Source organism: Glycine max, chromosome 17 (assembly GCF_000004515.6).
Source record: "Glycine max cultivar Williams 82 chromosome 17, Glycine_max_v4.0, whole genome shotgun sequence".
In the NCBI taxonomy this organism is placed as follows: domain Eukaryota; kingdom Viridiplantae; phylum Streptophyta; class Magnoliopsida; order Fabales; family Fabaceae; genus Glycine; species Glycine max.
Window position 1 is genome coordinate 3,173,086 of NC_038253.2, and position 16,236 is coordinate 3,189,321.

At 31.1% G+C, this 16,236-nt stretch overlaps 2 protein-coding genes and 1 pseudogene across 3 annotated transcripts; 1 reads left to right on the forward strand and 2 right to left on the reverse strand.

The window, feature by feature from the left end:
• The first annotated feature begins 465 nt into the window (after positions 1-465).
• Positions 466-1,977, forward strand: LOC100787873 (uncharacterized). The gene is made up of 2 exons (XM_003550956.4): positions 466-1,148; positions 1,422-1,977. The coding sequence occupies exons 1-2, from the start codon at positions 1,049-1,051 to the stop codon at positions 1,547-1,549; spliced, it is 228 nt and encodes a 75-aa protein (XP_003551004.1). The 5' UTR covers positions 466-1,048; the 3' UTR covers positions 1,550-1,977.
• A 2,137-nt stretch (positions 1,978-4,114) lies between these two features.
• Positions 4,115-7,725, reverse strand: LOC100789994 (chromatin structure-remodeling complex protein BSH-like; annotated as a pseudogene).
• A 3,082-nt stretch (positions 7,726-10,807) lies between these two features.
• On the reverse strand, positions 10,808-12,412 carry LOC100527448 (auxin-responsive protein IAA4-like). 2 transcript variants are annotated; one of them, XM_041010879.1, is made up of 5 exons: positions 12,278-12,412; positions 11,905-12,156; positions 11,538-11,746; positions 11,346-11,442; positions 10,808-11,242 (listed from the first exon to the last, which is right to left on the reverse strand). In XM_041010879.1, exons 2-5 carry the CDS (start codon positions 12,126-12,128, stop codon positions 11,188-11,190), a joined length of 585 nt encoding a protein of 194 aa, XP_040866813.1. In that variant the 5' UTR covers positions 12,129-12,156; positions 12,278-12,412; the 3' UTR covers positions 10,808-11,187. The 2 variants fall into 2 exon arrangements, with proteins under 2 accessions (XP_040866813.1, NP_001236223.2); NM_001249294.2 differs by having other exon boundaries at positions 10,811-11,242; positions 11,905-12,332.
• Between the last annotated feature and the right edge of the window lie 3,824 nt (positions 12,413-16,236).

Genomic DNA, 16,236 nt, shown 5'->3' on the forward strand with positions numbered 1-16,236 from the left:
ATAAATGAAAAGAATCTTAAAAGAAAATGTGAAAAAAAATGAATGAGAAATAAAAAGAGATAATTTTTTTTATAAAAAGTATGAAAAGTTTCATTGGTATCATGAGGTCTAAACACCTAGGGAAAGGTAGTAAAAACTGAAAAATAAAGGAAGTATGAAAATCTAATTTATCATTTTAGTGAAATCTCTTTTAAAATTATATTTTACATTTATAAATTTTGAACCTAGACTTTTCTCTCGTTTTAAGATATTTGAATTAAATTTCACTTTTAAGTAAGAACATATTAGACATGATGTGATATAACAATAATAGAGAGATAGAACTTAGAAGGGCATTAAGAAAACTGTAAAGTGAGTGCTGAAATGTTGTTTGAGGTGTCAAATCAGCCCTCATAAAAGTACTGTAAAAACATATGGTATGAATTTATTTACATTACTGTTATCTTACACCACAGAAAACACGAAAAGAATAACCAACTTCCAAACCACCAAAACACATAGGAAGGTTTGAAGAGCAAAACATTTATGGCGTGATGAAAATAGAAATGTTAATAATAATGAGTGACAAGTGGAGAAGATGCAGTTGGGCAATGAAGAAGGTGAGAAGGTGAGAAAAAAGGGTTGTAAAAGGAGGGGTTGAAGTAGAATGAAAAGGCCATAGGTTAACTTATTAGACAATGGGGGGGTCCATTTGGCAATAAATAATAGTACAATCAAGTGGAAAAGATATCACGTGTAAGGAAGAAGAGTGGTGTTGTGAGGGAGCGTGCAGCATGTGCTTTGGTGCAGTCGCCGACCCTTTAGCTTAATGAGATAAGGGGTCTCAATAAAAAGGAGTGATCTTCCTACCACCATTACCCTCATCTCACGGATCTTGCCCCTCTCTTCTCTGTGCCCTCTGTGTTTCTGTCTCTCTGTTCCTTTCTTTCTTTTCTTATTTTCCATACACATATTATATATAATATATCCTCTCTGCTTATACTCCTAGTATTATATAAGGCCTAGAGACAACATTCATTGCAATTGGCAGCACATAATTCAAAGGGCAATGGCCTCTTGGAAGAAGACCATCACAACTCCATTCAAAAAGGCTTGCACTGTATTTAAACAGCAGCAACCACCAAGGGATCAAAAGAAGTCTCAAACAGGTCTGTGTCTGTGTCACTATCTTTCTCCACCGACACCCTACAATCATCATATCCTACACCCAATTCTTCAAATTACTCTTTTTTTTTTGTACACAAACAAAAATATTATTATATCAATTGAGTCAATGGTAGTAATTTTTTTATCAACTAACTTTTAAAAAAAGTATTTTTCATTAATTAAAAATTATCCATTTTTCATTGTAATTGTTATGGGTGATGGACTATGAATTGCAATATTGTATTGATGATCGATACATGGTTATGGGTTTGCAGAGCAAGAGAGGCAAGTAATGGATCTGCAGGGTGAAGTGATGGCATGTGGGTATGAAGATGTTCAAGTGATGTGGTCTATTCTGGATAAGTCCAAATCCACAAACTGCAATATAACCTCTTCAACCTGACCCAACCAATCAAAAACAAGAAAGTGGCACTTCAGCAATTAGCGAATGTTTTTGTATGCTAATGTTTAAGGTCATAATTGCATCATACTAGCATATCATTATCTGGTATGAATGTAATTCTCATTCTCATCGTAGAAAATGAAAAAAAAAAAAGAAAAAGAAAAAAGAATGATGTGTAGTGTAGGTGTTTAAGTTTAATACTAGTAGGATTTAACGAGTGTCACTGGTTTTCATGGTGAAGAGAAGACGGTGGCGGTGTCTGTGTTGTAATTGTAAGTCAAAATGTGATGGTGTACTGTAGGGAATCCCCATGATTGATGAGAGAAAATCATGGCGAGATTATGATATGATAAATAGTAGATTAGATTCTTTTCACTTCTCTCTGTCACTAGTCAATGGTCAATGTTAAAATCTCCAGACTTAGAAAATATCTTATAGTAGTGGACAGCGTGTTCGACTGGTTAATCGTACGTTCGCTAGTCATGATCATGATAAGAAAAATAAGGGACTTGTACTTGTATTTTTATTTTTAAAGATTAGTAAATACTGAAAACACAAAATATGCTAACATTTTATTCTATTTTAATATAATTAGTATAGTGTGTATTATTATATAATTAAATTTTGTAATAATATTTTTAAAATTTTAAACTATATTATAATTAATATTTATAATAAATTAATATAGTTAAATATACAAATTATATAAGTATTTGAGTTTGTATAATACACGATGAATATTTATTTTATATAATTAAAAATTATATAAGTCAATTACGATAAGACTAAGTTGGTACAAAGTGTAGGCTAACTAAAATAATAGTGATTTAAATAATCCAAATTATCTAGCTAATTAATTATTACATTTTTTACTGAATTAATTATTACATTTAACAAGCAAGTTTACGAGTATGGACTAATTTGTATTTAGAATAGTTAAAATTGGATTCAATTTGATTTTACATTTTTCTTAGAAACATATTTTCATAATTAAAAATCACCCTTGAGAACATTAAAATGATTAGTAAAACGATTTCCATGTAACATTCCCATTTCCACAATTTTATATCTCACTGTTGAAATAACAGAAATCAGTAAACTGGAAAAATAAATTAACAATTACAATTAAAGATAAACATTAAACAAAATCTTATTAAATCCAATCAAATCAAAGAGGATTTCTAAATACTGTAACACTCACATTTAAATAACAAGATTTGAAGATCAAATTAATTCCATCTTAAAAAAAAAGAGATCAATTAATTCCTCTCTTAAAAAAAGATCAAACTAATTACTATTTTAAAAAAACTAAATGATTTTTTATATATCAAATAAATTCTTCCGCGTGATAAAAAAGAATCAAAACAAAAAATTTCAAACAATGATTATGGTGGCAAGTCATAATCAATCAAATCGTATATATTCATATATTATGTAATTCCTAACAAAAGTTGACTGACGTTCGACCATCCACCCCAATAAAGAAAAGACTTGGATTTGATTCTAGAACATCTCAACAATAGATGCTACATAATATCGTAATCAATTCTTAAAATAATAAAATGAATCTTCGCTAATACATTCTTGATTCTTTAATTCTTCCTTCTCTCGCCTCATAATGTCTCCCTTTCTTGAGAGATAAGTATTCGTTATTAAGGTCACGTCTTCAATTTCTGTCCTATTTGTAGCTTTCGTTTTCTCTATGATCTGCTCTACCGTCGGTACCCATGTGGTAATTTTGCAACCCCCAAATTCGTTGTGACTTTTGAATGGTAGAAATAAACAATTTTGAACTCATGCACCCCCTTTTGCTCAATTTGAGGACGGTGAAATTTGGGGAACAAGGGAAGACCAAAGCCCAACTACCACACTTTTCTTCTCTCAAATGAAGTCACGTGTTATTTCCTTTTTGACATTGTCATTTTCTAATAGAGTAGTTGTAAACTTTTAATTGGTTGGATACAATAATGAGGTATTAAGCTTCTACCGATATAGCCATAACCCCACGTTTTCTTTGAAAGTTCTAGCTCACAAGTCATAACTACATAGTCTATTTAATTCCATCTGTTTTGATGCACCTTGGATTTGGATTTCTTAATTTATCACTTCCCCAAGATTTCTTAATTGGTCACTACCCAATATCTTCTTGGTGTACGGAAAGTATTCCCAAAACCATAGTTGGATATTAATCTCCTTCAAAATAAAAATGAGCTTAGTATCTAAAGAGATCACAGGAGATCAAATAAAGATAAAATAAGGATATTTTGAGATAGTTAAGAGAGAAAAGAATTGCCTAATTGTGAGATTTCATATGCTTTTGCAAATGAGAAGAGAGAATGAAGATTTTATATTCTTACAAGTTATGTCTAATTTACAACTTACAATAAAAGCAAATGAAAGAGAATGTTAAGAGAAAAAGAAGTGAAAGTCTAACTCTTGTATTATTTTAACAATACATAATATAAAACTGTCGTAGATTCCATGAAATTTCTTCTGGCACAAACATTAATCATAGGCTAGATCCAGTATTCGGAACTCATTATTGACAGTTTTGAGACTTCTTAGTTTCCCGGAAAACCCACCTAATGAGAAATGACTTAATTGTTTTTGTTGCTGCTGCTAAGTTCGACAGAAAAATATACAAAGAGGGTGCTGTTTTTTTCCTCTTCTGCTGAGGGTACAGAGAATAAATAAGAAATTCTACAAGACTAAAACTAAAGAAATCAAACGATAACAATATTCTGAATCATTGATTCCCGGTACTAAAAAGCCAACTTGTATATACTGCAACTACAATAACTTAGAACTCTAACCCCCGATATATGCTGTCATTGAACTATATACCCTTCTGATGTGGCGTGGCTGACCACAGGGTGAATTCACCTGAAATTTCTCTCTTCCTTTGCTTCAAGGGCATCAACTTCCTCGTTGGATAGTAGGTCGACAATAGGTTCCTATACGTCCCACTCCTTTCTTTTCCTGTTACATTCAACCAAAACAGGCCAAGCCTTTGAAGTTCTCATTTGAATTTCATATGCAAGACTATATATGTTAGTTCTAGGAGACTTGTATTATGTGATAGGATTTAGGAAGTCACAAATCATAGAATTAGATACAAAGTGGTTTTAGTTGGAAGGGCAATGGCTTTAAGCTTAAATAGGAGGGATAGAAGGGAAAACATTCAGATCTGTAAGCAGTTGGGAATTGAGCATTGCTCTGCAGAAGAAAAGGGAATCCCTTTGTGAAGGGGAAACCCTAGCCCAGCAGAGAATTCTCTCCTTCTATGTCATTCAATATTCAAGAACAGAAGCATTTTTTTATCTTTCTTCTATCTTTTCACATCTCTCTCTCTAAATTCATATTCTGTTTCCGGATCATAATAGTATGTTCAAATTAGTTTAAAAAATTACACAAACTATAGATTTAGACCCGCATGTTATGTGGTTGATCAACAAACTATGTGTCGTCTTATGCCATTGCTTTTCCTAGCCTAGTTCTGAGGCTTATGAATTAATGAATTCCACAAGCTACAATAATAAGGAAAAACTCACATTATGGCATTTCAAGAACAATTTTAACTACATAAGCACCATAACTATGTGCAGCCTATGATGATTAAACAATGATATAAATGTTCAGTATAAAATCAATGAATTTCAGCAAAAATGAGTGTTCAAATTTAAGAGACAGACTTACCGAACTACACTAGATTTCGGACCAAACAACTTGACCAAGTCCACTGCTACAGCACCTCCTTTACTGTTAAAGGACCATTGACGAGAAAACAATGCGAATTAGGAACTTACATATTCACTTGGAGTTGTAATAAAATTGCATTTACCACACCGCACAAACTTGAGACAAGTGTATAGTAATAAAAAACCTGACTGGAGTATATTCAGGCCATCAACGACCCTTCTTGCTCATTCTGCTTTCTCTTGCTGAAACCACACTTTGAATTGCAATCTAAATATGAAAAAAACATTAAGATTATGGCAACTGAACCATAACAATTCCTGAAAATGATACATCAATCAACAAATAGAAGGACTGACCTCATTAAGCTGCTCTCTGATAGCAAAGGCAATAGCTGGCTGCATAGCAGAAGAAGCATTTTACAGTTTAGTATTTTGATTTTTCAAGAATGTCTGTGTGCTTGTGAGTGTTAAGAAGAAAGCAAGAGAAAGAAATAAAATTCGTTGATGAAAGAAAACATATAATTCCTACATTCGCACAACAAATTGTTTCTAACTACAACACGACCTAAAAGCCATTGGCCCATTACCAACATAATTTTGCTTCTCTATAAAAAAACCTATTATTGTCATAAGAAAGATCATAGAAAACAACATAAAGTTGGCACTTAGCACAAGTTAACATTTCAGTTATCATTCTTTCTTGGGGAGCAGTGAGTTTTAACACTGCTCCAACATGCACAGTTTTATCTTAACTTATTACCAGTGATAATTGGATACACTTACTCCAACCTCGGGATCTTCAATGCCCGTGTCCTTGCAGAAGAGTCTGGCAAACTCTTTAGGATCACTCTCAAAGTTGTTCGAGTCCTTGAATTCAAAGATTTTAGACACATAAAACACGAACCAACAAACAAGGGCAACAATCTCACAAAACAACACCTGTGTTGTGTTCCAATCTTACCCATAAAAACTGGTCCTTCACGAGCGTATGATTAACACGAAGATCAAGCTGTGAAAAAGAAACAAGAAGATTTGTTAATAGGCAAAGCAAACATTCAATCAAACAAGAGAAAACACAAAATGGCAACAAACAGAGACCTTGATCGGAACAATCTTCTCCCCAGAATACATATCCTGGCCTTCATAGGATCAAAACTCCGCAAGTTGTGACTGATAATACAACATAAGATAAATTAGGTTAATTGTAGGATAATAATAAAATGAAGGTTTAATTAATCATTTGGTCCCTATACTTGCAGTTTGGTAGCTTTTGGCTTTAGTCTCTATACTAAAAAACTCTTCGTTTTAATCCCTATAAGATCAATTTTTATTTTTTTTAACGGTTTAGTCCTTGTGCCTTCATTTTGTGGCAGTTTTACACAGCTGGAAAACTAACAATAGTGACTAAAACATATAAAAAAAAATTGCTTGTACAGGGAACAAAAGATAGAGTCTTTAGGTATAGAGACTAAAATGAAAAGTTGGTGCATGTATAGTATAAATAATTCATTAAACCTAGAATGAAAAGGGAAAAACCATTGGTGAAGTGTGTTTACTTGAATTGATTGAGCAATTTGTGTTACAAAAACGGGAGGGAGCTTCAAGTCTTTAGCAGTCCTTTTTGCAAAGACGACAACCTCAGAATCGGGATCTACAACGTTGGAATTCAATCAACGGCAATGAATAAACAGGAACAGGAACAGGTTTGGTTTGAAATTACCAGAAGGGTTCCAAGTGAGCGCGTCCTTGTATCTCTGCCCCTCGATTTCGATGTCCAATCGAATGGGAACCAAGTTCTCCGCAGTTGGCCTGTGAATTAATCATTCATTAGTCATTACGCATTGCAAACACCAATCAACGAAACGAAACAGTTTGAATGTTGAACTTACATTCTGAACTTGACGGGGTTTCTGTAGAAACACGAAATCGTGGTTTTCATGCTATCGGAATATGATTATGACCGATCGATTACGACGCCGTTTGGATGGGAAGGGTACACAAACTAACTTTTACGCTTCGTCCCAAACCAAACCAAAATCACCAGCCACGCAGTTTCTGCCTCTAATTTTTATTTTTCAGATTAATGTTTATTAGACTCAAATTTACTCTTTTTTCATCATAGATAAAATTCTGTTATTTTTTTTACTACCCATTATATTGTAATTCCCTGACCTATTAACCCTGTCAATATTAACAAGAACTAGACATGATCCGCAATACGAGCAGCATTTGTTAGTAAGATTGTCGTGGCTTTGGACGAACCTATAGACGGCATCAGTTGTGGTTGGCGAAGGTGACAAAGTTAACAAGTGAGTTGAAGGTGTTTTCGTAAACTTGAACTGAAAGCGGACTTAAAAGAGAATGATAAGAATTTTTAGGATATTTCAAAAAAATAAAATTAACGCCATTAGTAATGGTAAATTTTTAAGGGAGACAGTGGAAATGCTAGGAAAGAAGTGTAAGTGTAATAAATGCGGACCTCAAGAAAAAAAAATGAATGTAATTTACTCTTTATTTTTTCCTTCGCTAATGTTCGGAAATTTCAGTTCCCAATTTTTGGGAAATCCACGCTTATTTTTGGGCCTAGGCCCATTTTAGTCTTTCTATTTTGTTTTAAGCCCATGCCATTCTCGTCCTCTTCGTACTGCCTGCCTATATTTTACATTTTCCTTTGTACAAAAATATACTTTTACAAAAAACTATTTTTATAATGTAAAATTTTCGGATTCTTGTTTTATAATGTGGATTCTCTAAAAAAAATTATAATGTGGTGCAAAATTTTATAATAGTTTCCAAAAAAATTGTGAAAAATTGGAGGCATGAAGATGATAAAAAATAAGAGTGTTTTGAGAATATAAAAGTGGAGGTGTGAATAGAAAAAAAGAAGATATAAATAGCATGGACCTTACTTGTGGGGTTTCATTTTGTCTTTTTAGCAAATATCTTCTGGCTGTTTGACAGGGCTTCTAAATGCAAGATATAAAAGAGATGAATAAAAAATATTTAACAAAAAATTAAGTTCATTAATAAAGTTTAGTTTTATTAAAAATATAAATTCAAATATAATTTAAATTTTTGTAAATTTTTTTAAAAATTTAAAAACTTTAAAATTAATGGAATTAATAAAAAATAATTTAATAATATCTCATAATGTTTAATGTTGATTGAAAATATTGAATATTATTTAAAAAATTAATGAAAGTAAATTTTTTGTTTATTTAATAATTAACTAAAATATTAATTTAATTTGATATAAAAGACAAAAAAAAAGCATGTTAAACATGATTGAATGAAAAGAAAAGTATGTACGGAAATTCTTCTACTCTCAAAAGACAAAAACTCTACTTAATTATTTAGAAACAGATTCAATACACAGACATATTAAATTAGCTGTAAAAATGACCACCAGTTGATACGAGTTGAAGACGTTTGAGGACAGTAACAACTAACAACTATATCAAGGTTATAAATACTTTCTATTTCAGAAAGAAAGAAAGAAAAATATCTGATCCCCTCTCTTAATTACTCTAGGGTTTTATTACATGTGAGAGATTCGTTAAAGGACCATTTTGGCTAGACAAATACGGGATCCAAACCCCTCGTTTCTATGTCCTTTTTTTCTATTTTTTACGAATTGGAAACTAGACTTGATTGAATTTTTCCATAATATCGTTAGAGTGAGTGGGGTAGAAGTTACAAAAATAGGAACCAATCTTATATGAAAGGACTGCTGCATAACAAAAAGTTAAGGAAAATGTCTGGTCCCTTTGATAGGAGATAATCAGTATTGGAGTCCATTTAGGTTGTCCTTTTGCATAAAATATCCGCTTAAGTTATCAAATTAAAAATATATGATATGTCATAACGAAACCAGTGTAAAATAAATATTAATAATATATTTATGCAGTTTTAATAAAGAGTGCTTAAAATTAAGAAATAAAAATTACTATATAAATACCATAAAATTCAACTAAATTATGTATAAAGCAGTTTATTAATTTATTCTGGTACATTTGTTTTGATGAGATGATATTAAAATTATATCTTTAGAAAATAAACGAAAGTTTTAATTTCAGAATATAAAATATGATCAAAATTAAGTATTGTTTTCGAATAACAAAATGCAGTGAAGGAATACAATATTATACTTTTCTTGCTAATTTTATGGGTGAAACATTTACTTTTGATTTTATTCTTATTAATGCAAAGACACAAATTTGAGATTATGATATATATTTTCTGCTATATTTTGTTAATGGATATTTTTATTTTTCAAAATAAAATGATAAAAGGATTCGCATACAAGGAATAATAATCAATAAAATATTTAAATATTTTATATATTGTAGTTTTTATTCATAAAAATGTGTTATAATGTTGCTGGAATTGTAAAGTTTCACCAAAAGGAAAAAAAATGCATTTAAAAATATTTTAAACATATTTTCCCATGAAAACAAGACATTCTCTACTGCATGGATCACTTGACAAGAAATTATTTCACCTTAAAAATAATTTCTACCAAAAATAAAATAAAAAAGAGAGCATATGCCACCATTTCTAATAAATCTATTTATGATGCGTTCAGTATAAATTTTTTTAAATATTCAAACAAAACTACACAAGTGTACTTTTTTACATTTCCCGCACTATTAGTATACTTGGTTGAATAAATAATATATGTATGTCATTCAATAAAAAACCGTCTTGATTTTTATAATAATTATTTTAAAAAATGATAAAATAATGATTTTTATTCATTTTTTAAAATGATGGGAAAAGATCCCGATAACCATTAAAACTAGGCGATAAAATACATTAAAGGTTACATCAGCCATAACAAGAGAAAAGAAGCAACTACATAAAATTTGCATCCTATCCTCAATGAATTGAGCATAACTAGCTAACAAATCAATGATTTTTTATTCATTGATATCGTAAAAACTTCTCTATTGATAGTGCATGGATATCAAACTCTAGTTGGTTTATGAGATTTATGCACATGACTATTATTTGGTTCTCACATTACATGCCTAGTAAAAGATTTTTATCTTCGCCTTGTGCTGGAGTTCAAACTTGAAAATCAAGGGCTATTAATGATGTCCAGATGAAATATCATTCTCAGTTGGTGAATGTTTGATCAACAATCAAAATGAGTACACTTCTCTGGCAGATAGGTGTTCGAATGTGGATTGTTTAATTCATAGTTAGAATCTTGCTCAAATTATGACAATGAAAGCAAAACCACTGTTCTTGACACGAGGGGTGTGTGGACACCATTAGCATCATTATGTATTACCCAACAAAGCCAAACACATCAAAGCAGAGACAGCAGAAAAAAAGGCCCCTCTAGGGAAATTAGGGAAACCATACCTTCTTTTTATAGTTTCACATTTTACCTTTGATACATTTCAAGCAACACACGGTTTAGAGTATTTCATATTTCATCTTGTAGGTAAAATTCGTGGAAGGAAGGTGCAATATACCAACCAAATCACTAAAAAATTAATTGAGCTAGTTCCAAACCAAGCTTGAAAATTTTGGACTACTCTATCATAAAAGAGACACCAAGAAACATCATGCATTAAAGCTAAGAAGACAAAAGGGAGATGAAATGTTCCAAATGACTACAAAATAATGGAGCTAGTTCCAAAACAAAGGAAAATTAAACAACTCCATCATCAAACAGAGAGAATAAGAAACAGTGCAGCTATGCACTGAAATGAAAATTGGGTAAGAAGTTATACATCTATATATTTTTTTTGGGTGTATAAATCTATTAGATAATATAATCACGGGATCCATTCTTTTTGGTGAAATATTTCAAGGGGTTTCACCCACCCACTAATTAATAACTAGATCTACAGCAAAAATTTATGAACAATGAAAATTGATCAGGAGGAGCTTGTGTTGTGAGAGAGATTGTATACATCATTAAATTAACTAGCATCGGTCAGCTCTTGTGATCTTCAGCCTCTTCACACTGTTCAAGAACATCCTGTATTAAATATATCAAATACAAAAGGGTTAAAAAAATACACTGAAAAATGGAGCTAATAAGATTTAAGAGTTCAATTTTGAGACATATATTTATCACTTACTCCCACGGCACATCTCCAACCATCATCCAGTCCCCTTCTTGATCCTCATAAGTTAGCACGTGAAAATTCCCAGAATTAAGTGGTTGAGAGTTAGGACCTGGAAAAAAAAATTGATCTCTAAAAATGAGGATCCAAATTAAGAAGGTGCAAAAGGAAATGATATTTTTTTTTATGAGGGTTTGAAATGCTTACAGAGAATGTTCGTCCTAAACATATGGCCAAGAGTTTTCACTAGTCCATCATAGCCATAATGTGCCATCAGATTCAATTTTCTTCCGATGGGGATTCCTTCCATATAGACTTTGACAAACAAAGAGGGTCTTTGGCTCAGATAGCTTTGTTTCCCCACAAGGGTGCTTCTCAATATAGACTTAATTGGTGGCCAGTCAAAACTTTCTTCCCTGAAGGGTAGATAATTAATAGATTAACATGTTAATGCAATTAACCACACATGCATGAACATATTCAACACAAACAATAGGATCAAGATTAAGGAACAAAAAAAAAAGTGCAATTGAGAGCAATTTTTGTCTAGAAAAATGTATAGGTATGTATGTACCTTCGTGTTGAATTGAAGGGTGATTCAGATTGAGAAGAAGGAGAGATGCTAAGACCAAGTCTGAGGTCAGTGCTCAAATCAGTTCTGTTTCTGCATAGACTTGATGAAGGGGAAGAGGATGGTGGAGTCCTAGTCCTAGAAGGGTTGTTGTTGCTATCGATGGAAGAAGAAGAAGATGATGATGACTGGGTTTGAGGAGCATCAATTTGTTCTAATGTTCCCATATCTTCCAATGAATGAAACTGATCAAGACTGAAAAGAAAAGCCGCCACCTTAGGCTCCTTATATATGCACACAACAGAAGCTACTTTAAAACAAAAAAGAAAGAAAGAGAGAGAGAGAGTGATAAGCAAAAAGCAAAGCCAAGTCAGACATTCAGCACACTCTCTTTGGTTTTGATTTGCCATGAGGGTGGGCGACATGTCCACAAGGCCTAAGTTGCACGGTCTTCAATTTATTACTTTTTTTGAAGTTTTGGTTGGTTGGAACCTACAAAACTTGTTTATTTTAATCAGCTCTTAATGATATTCCACCCCCTCTTCATGTTTATTTTAATTTTGGAAGGTTATTATTTTATTTTAATCAACTCTGCCTTCCATGGCAGATGTCTTCACATGACTATGGGAGGACATCAGGTTTAAAATTATTAAATTGGAAAAAAAAGGGTAAAAGATTTGGCTCAATAGCCATGGTCATGGTCATGGTCATGCACACCATGTACTATGATTAATAAAAAAAAGTAAAAGAATGGAAAAGTAATCTCTGGATAAATATATCTTGTCTTTTCAATACCAATATTCTAGTACAAATATTATAATAATAGTTGTAGAATTTAGCGAGTTTTCATGTTTATTTGAGGTTTCTATAGAATATTAGACTACAGAACATTGTTTCTTTGTTGAGAGGGAGCTTTATGATTTATCCATTTTCTCTTTTTTATTTTTATATCATGATTATCATCTAAACAAATCAAAGGGATTGAGTGAAAAGATTTTTAATTTGTACCATTGATCCGGTGGAAAACCAACCCACTTTCAAGGGCTTTCTAGTCTTAACAATAATAGTGTCAACCAAGTTCTTACAAAAGGACATTTGAATAGAAAAGAGTTCAAGTATCTAATTACACTGTTTTGCTGGGCCCCATTTGAGTGTATCCTTGTTTGTTAATGGAAAAAGTGGGATGGCTCAAATGGTTCGGCCAAATTTAACTATATGTTGAACCAAAAATCATGCCGTTGCATAAGTGCTGGAAGAGAATCATGAAGACAATGTACAAGGACCATTGATTCTGTCTTCGATTAAGTACCCATAGCATCTCCCAAAGCCATATATAAGTAGAAAATAATTAAATTGACAGCTTGATCCACACCATCACCAACCCCAGTTTGGAAACTTGGAGTAACTATGATGTTCAGCCTTATGTAGAAAACTAGCATGCATTAATTCTAGCTAAACACTGATAGATTTGAAACATTGGACACTAGTACAGAAGTTGTTATTCTTGTTCATGGATGAAGTCTACAGTGAGTTGTGTAGTTTGAGCATTAGATCTGGAGTTTTGACTTGTTCTTGTATAGTCATTGCTTTGAGTCTTGTTTAAGTTGTTTTGTCTTTGATTTGTTGTGGGAAATGTGTATAGGGAAGAATTAGACGTCATCCAACAAGAAATAGCTGATTTTGAAAAATATGTGTAAAGATTCACAGTGGCACAATCACAACATCATCCAAAGGACTTGTTATAATTTTATTAGAATGAGGTTCTTTGTTTAAAACCTGTTGTAATAAGTAATTTTGGTGAAACTAATTGATCTCTACTCTTTGTTATTTTAAATTATATCTAACAGTTATGAATGTTAATTAACTGGTGAAACTACTTAGTGTGAGTCTGGTTGTGTATTAGGTGAAAAATGTGTAAATTATCTTTTTATTAAAATCATAGATGAAAAATGTTTTAAAAAAATCGGTGGATTGTAATTAATTAACTGCATACCACCGTGCAGTTCAAATTGGACCCAAAATGCAAATTATATAGGTGAAAGTAATCGCGAATGTTGTTCAAAGAATTAAGCTAAATATTGATCTCATTTATCATATCATCATATGCATTTTCTTGGTCAATGCCTCATATCGATCCTTAATTTCATTTCATATTCAATTCAGCAATAAATTATCATCATAATTATATATGACTATTTTTGGTGTTATAATAATCGTAACTCTTTTAGTTTCTGTTTTTGATTGGTTATACTGGTCAATAATGATGTATGATTTTAAATCTCTCTCTTTCTCTATATATACTTATAAATTCGAGTTAAAGCATATTCTTTGGCTTTAAATTGGAAAGTGAAAAGGACCAATTTAATTCAGAATCATAAACTTAATTTTTATTATCTTTAATTATGAAGGAAATCTTAAATTTAGTGATTAGAAAGAAGAAAAAGTAAGTTCTATATACTGGCAGGAAATTATTTACGTGAAGTTTAACTCCTATCACCCTCTAAAAAAAAAACCCTCCTATCATGTGTATTTTAAGTTAGTTACACTTGATTAAATAGCATAATTAGTGAAATTATTTAAAAGTTGAAACTCTTAATTTCGTATGTATCTAATCTTCCTTAAACTTCTAAACCACAGACAATCATTTCAAAACTTTATTTTTAAAGACAAATATATATGGAGGGAGGCATATTTGAATCAAAAGTACTTTTATATGATAAATGATGATAATATAAATAAGTTGTAGTATATTGATAGCAATTAATGCCAATAGAGTACAGCAATAACTAAGAGCCCCCAAATGGATTTATTATTCAATAGACCCAACGTGTGAGGGTGGGGCTATGAGGATCAAAGATGGAATAAAGAGAAAAAAGAAATGCAGAGACAAAGAAACATGATTTAAAGTCACAGTCTCCTCTTTGGAATTTGAAGAGTAGACAAACTTCATTCTCTCTGTTACATGTTTTTACGTTTTCTTCCTTTAATTATCATTATTGCTATTTAAAAACTATATAGCTGGACCCTTTCACCTTTTTTTTTTCCTTTTTAAGAGACATATTAACGAAAAACAAAATGGACCATGCGAGAAATTGATGAATGCTTGCAATTGAATCTTAATAACGTTTAATTAAAAAAAATTATTAGACCTCTTTAGAGGCTCCTTAAGGACGTGGTAACCTAAATATGGTTCTACCAAATATCAACAAAGCTTAATTAACCCGACAAATTATGCCTATGTGGCTATTTTAAGATGAGCCATCCCACTAACATCCTTTATTAATACAAGGGGACCAGCATAGGCAGAAAAATTAATTAAATAATCATTTACTAATTTGATTTTTAAAAAAATATATAAGTCTAAGCAATAAAAAAATATTTACATCCACTGTTTTTCCATGACCCAACTCACAGAATTAACAGTGACGTTTTACCCAATCAATTGATAATTACTTTATCATAAGTTTAATTCCGTGGGCTGTTTTACGGTTTTAGAGTTTTGGTATTATAATAATGAGATGTATTTTTTTATATAAAAAATGTTAAAATAGGTACTGATTACGTTCTTAAATAGTTATTATATTAGAGAACTCCAATCGAATTAAAGAATCTAATTAATAATGGTTTTGTTAACAATTCCTTTAAGGATAAAAGTTAATTAAGAAATTCTTAAATAGAATTTTTTATTAGAATATAATAAAATTATATTAATAGTATTAAATATTACATTTTAATAAAATATGTTTTAAATTTTTTATCTATTGTCTTAAAAATAATGATTAACAAAACCGTATTGATAAATCAACTATAAAAAACTTAATTTTACATTTACCAAGACAGTAGTAGATAACTATTAATGTAGAAGGAGAAGGACATAATTGAAAGAAAAAAAGCAATAAATATTTCTTTGATACTATAAAATGAAAATAATTTAGAAATAATTATTAAAATAATAGTAGTTATTTATCAATTATTAGGTCGGCTCAAGAATTCACAATTGAAAGCTTTCTCAAACAGTTAAACACGTACACATTTGCAAAGGAAAAGATCTACCACAGTTAGAGGGTTTGTTTATTAAGTTGATCAAAAAGTGAAAAGAAAAAGGTAAAAATATAAATCATTTATACTTCCTCAGAATAGTTATTATATCATAAGATGGAGATCACTTAAACTACAACTCATTAATTTTACTCTGGACCATACATTTGGTTCACAATCACTTTCACTTTTCCTTTTTAAAAAAATATTTTCACCTTTAATTTTGTCTAATCCTCAAGCGTGTCAGTTGGGATAAAACCTCAAAATATGATTTTTGTTTCATTTTCATATATAGGT

What these genes read in the sequence shown, in the direction of transcription:
- LOC100527448 (NM_001249294.2), bottom strand. Translation starts at nt 12,326, where the DNA reads ATGTCGCCCACCCTCATGGCAAATCAAAACCAAAGAGAGTGTGCTGAA. An exon ending in GTTTAGGACGAACATTCTCT is followed by an intron (nt 11,443 to 11,537) that starts GTAAGCATTTCA and finishes TTTTTTTTCCAG; the next exon opens with GTCCTAACTCTCAACCACTT. An exon ending in GTTGGAGATGTGCCGTGGGA is followed by an intron (nt 11,243 to 11,345) that starts GTAAGTGATAAA and finishes TATTTAATACAG; the next exon opens with GATGTTCTTGAACAGTGTGA.
- LOC100787873 (XM_003550956.4), top strand. Translation starts at nt 1,049, where the DNA reads ATGGCCTCTTGGAAGAAGACCATCACAACTCCATTCAAAAAGGCTTGC. An exon ending in TCAAAAGAAGTCTCAAACAG is followed by an intron (nt 1,149 to 1,421) that starts GTCTGTGTCTGT and finishes ATGGGTTTGCAG; the next exon opens with AGCAAGAGAGGCAAGTAATG.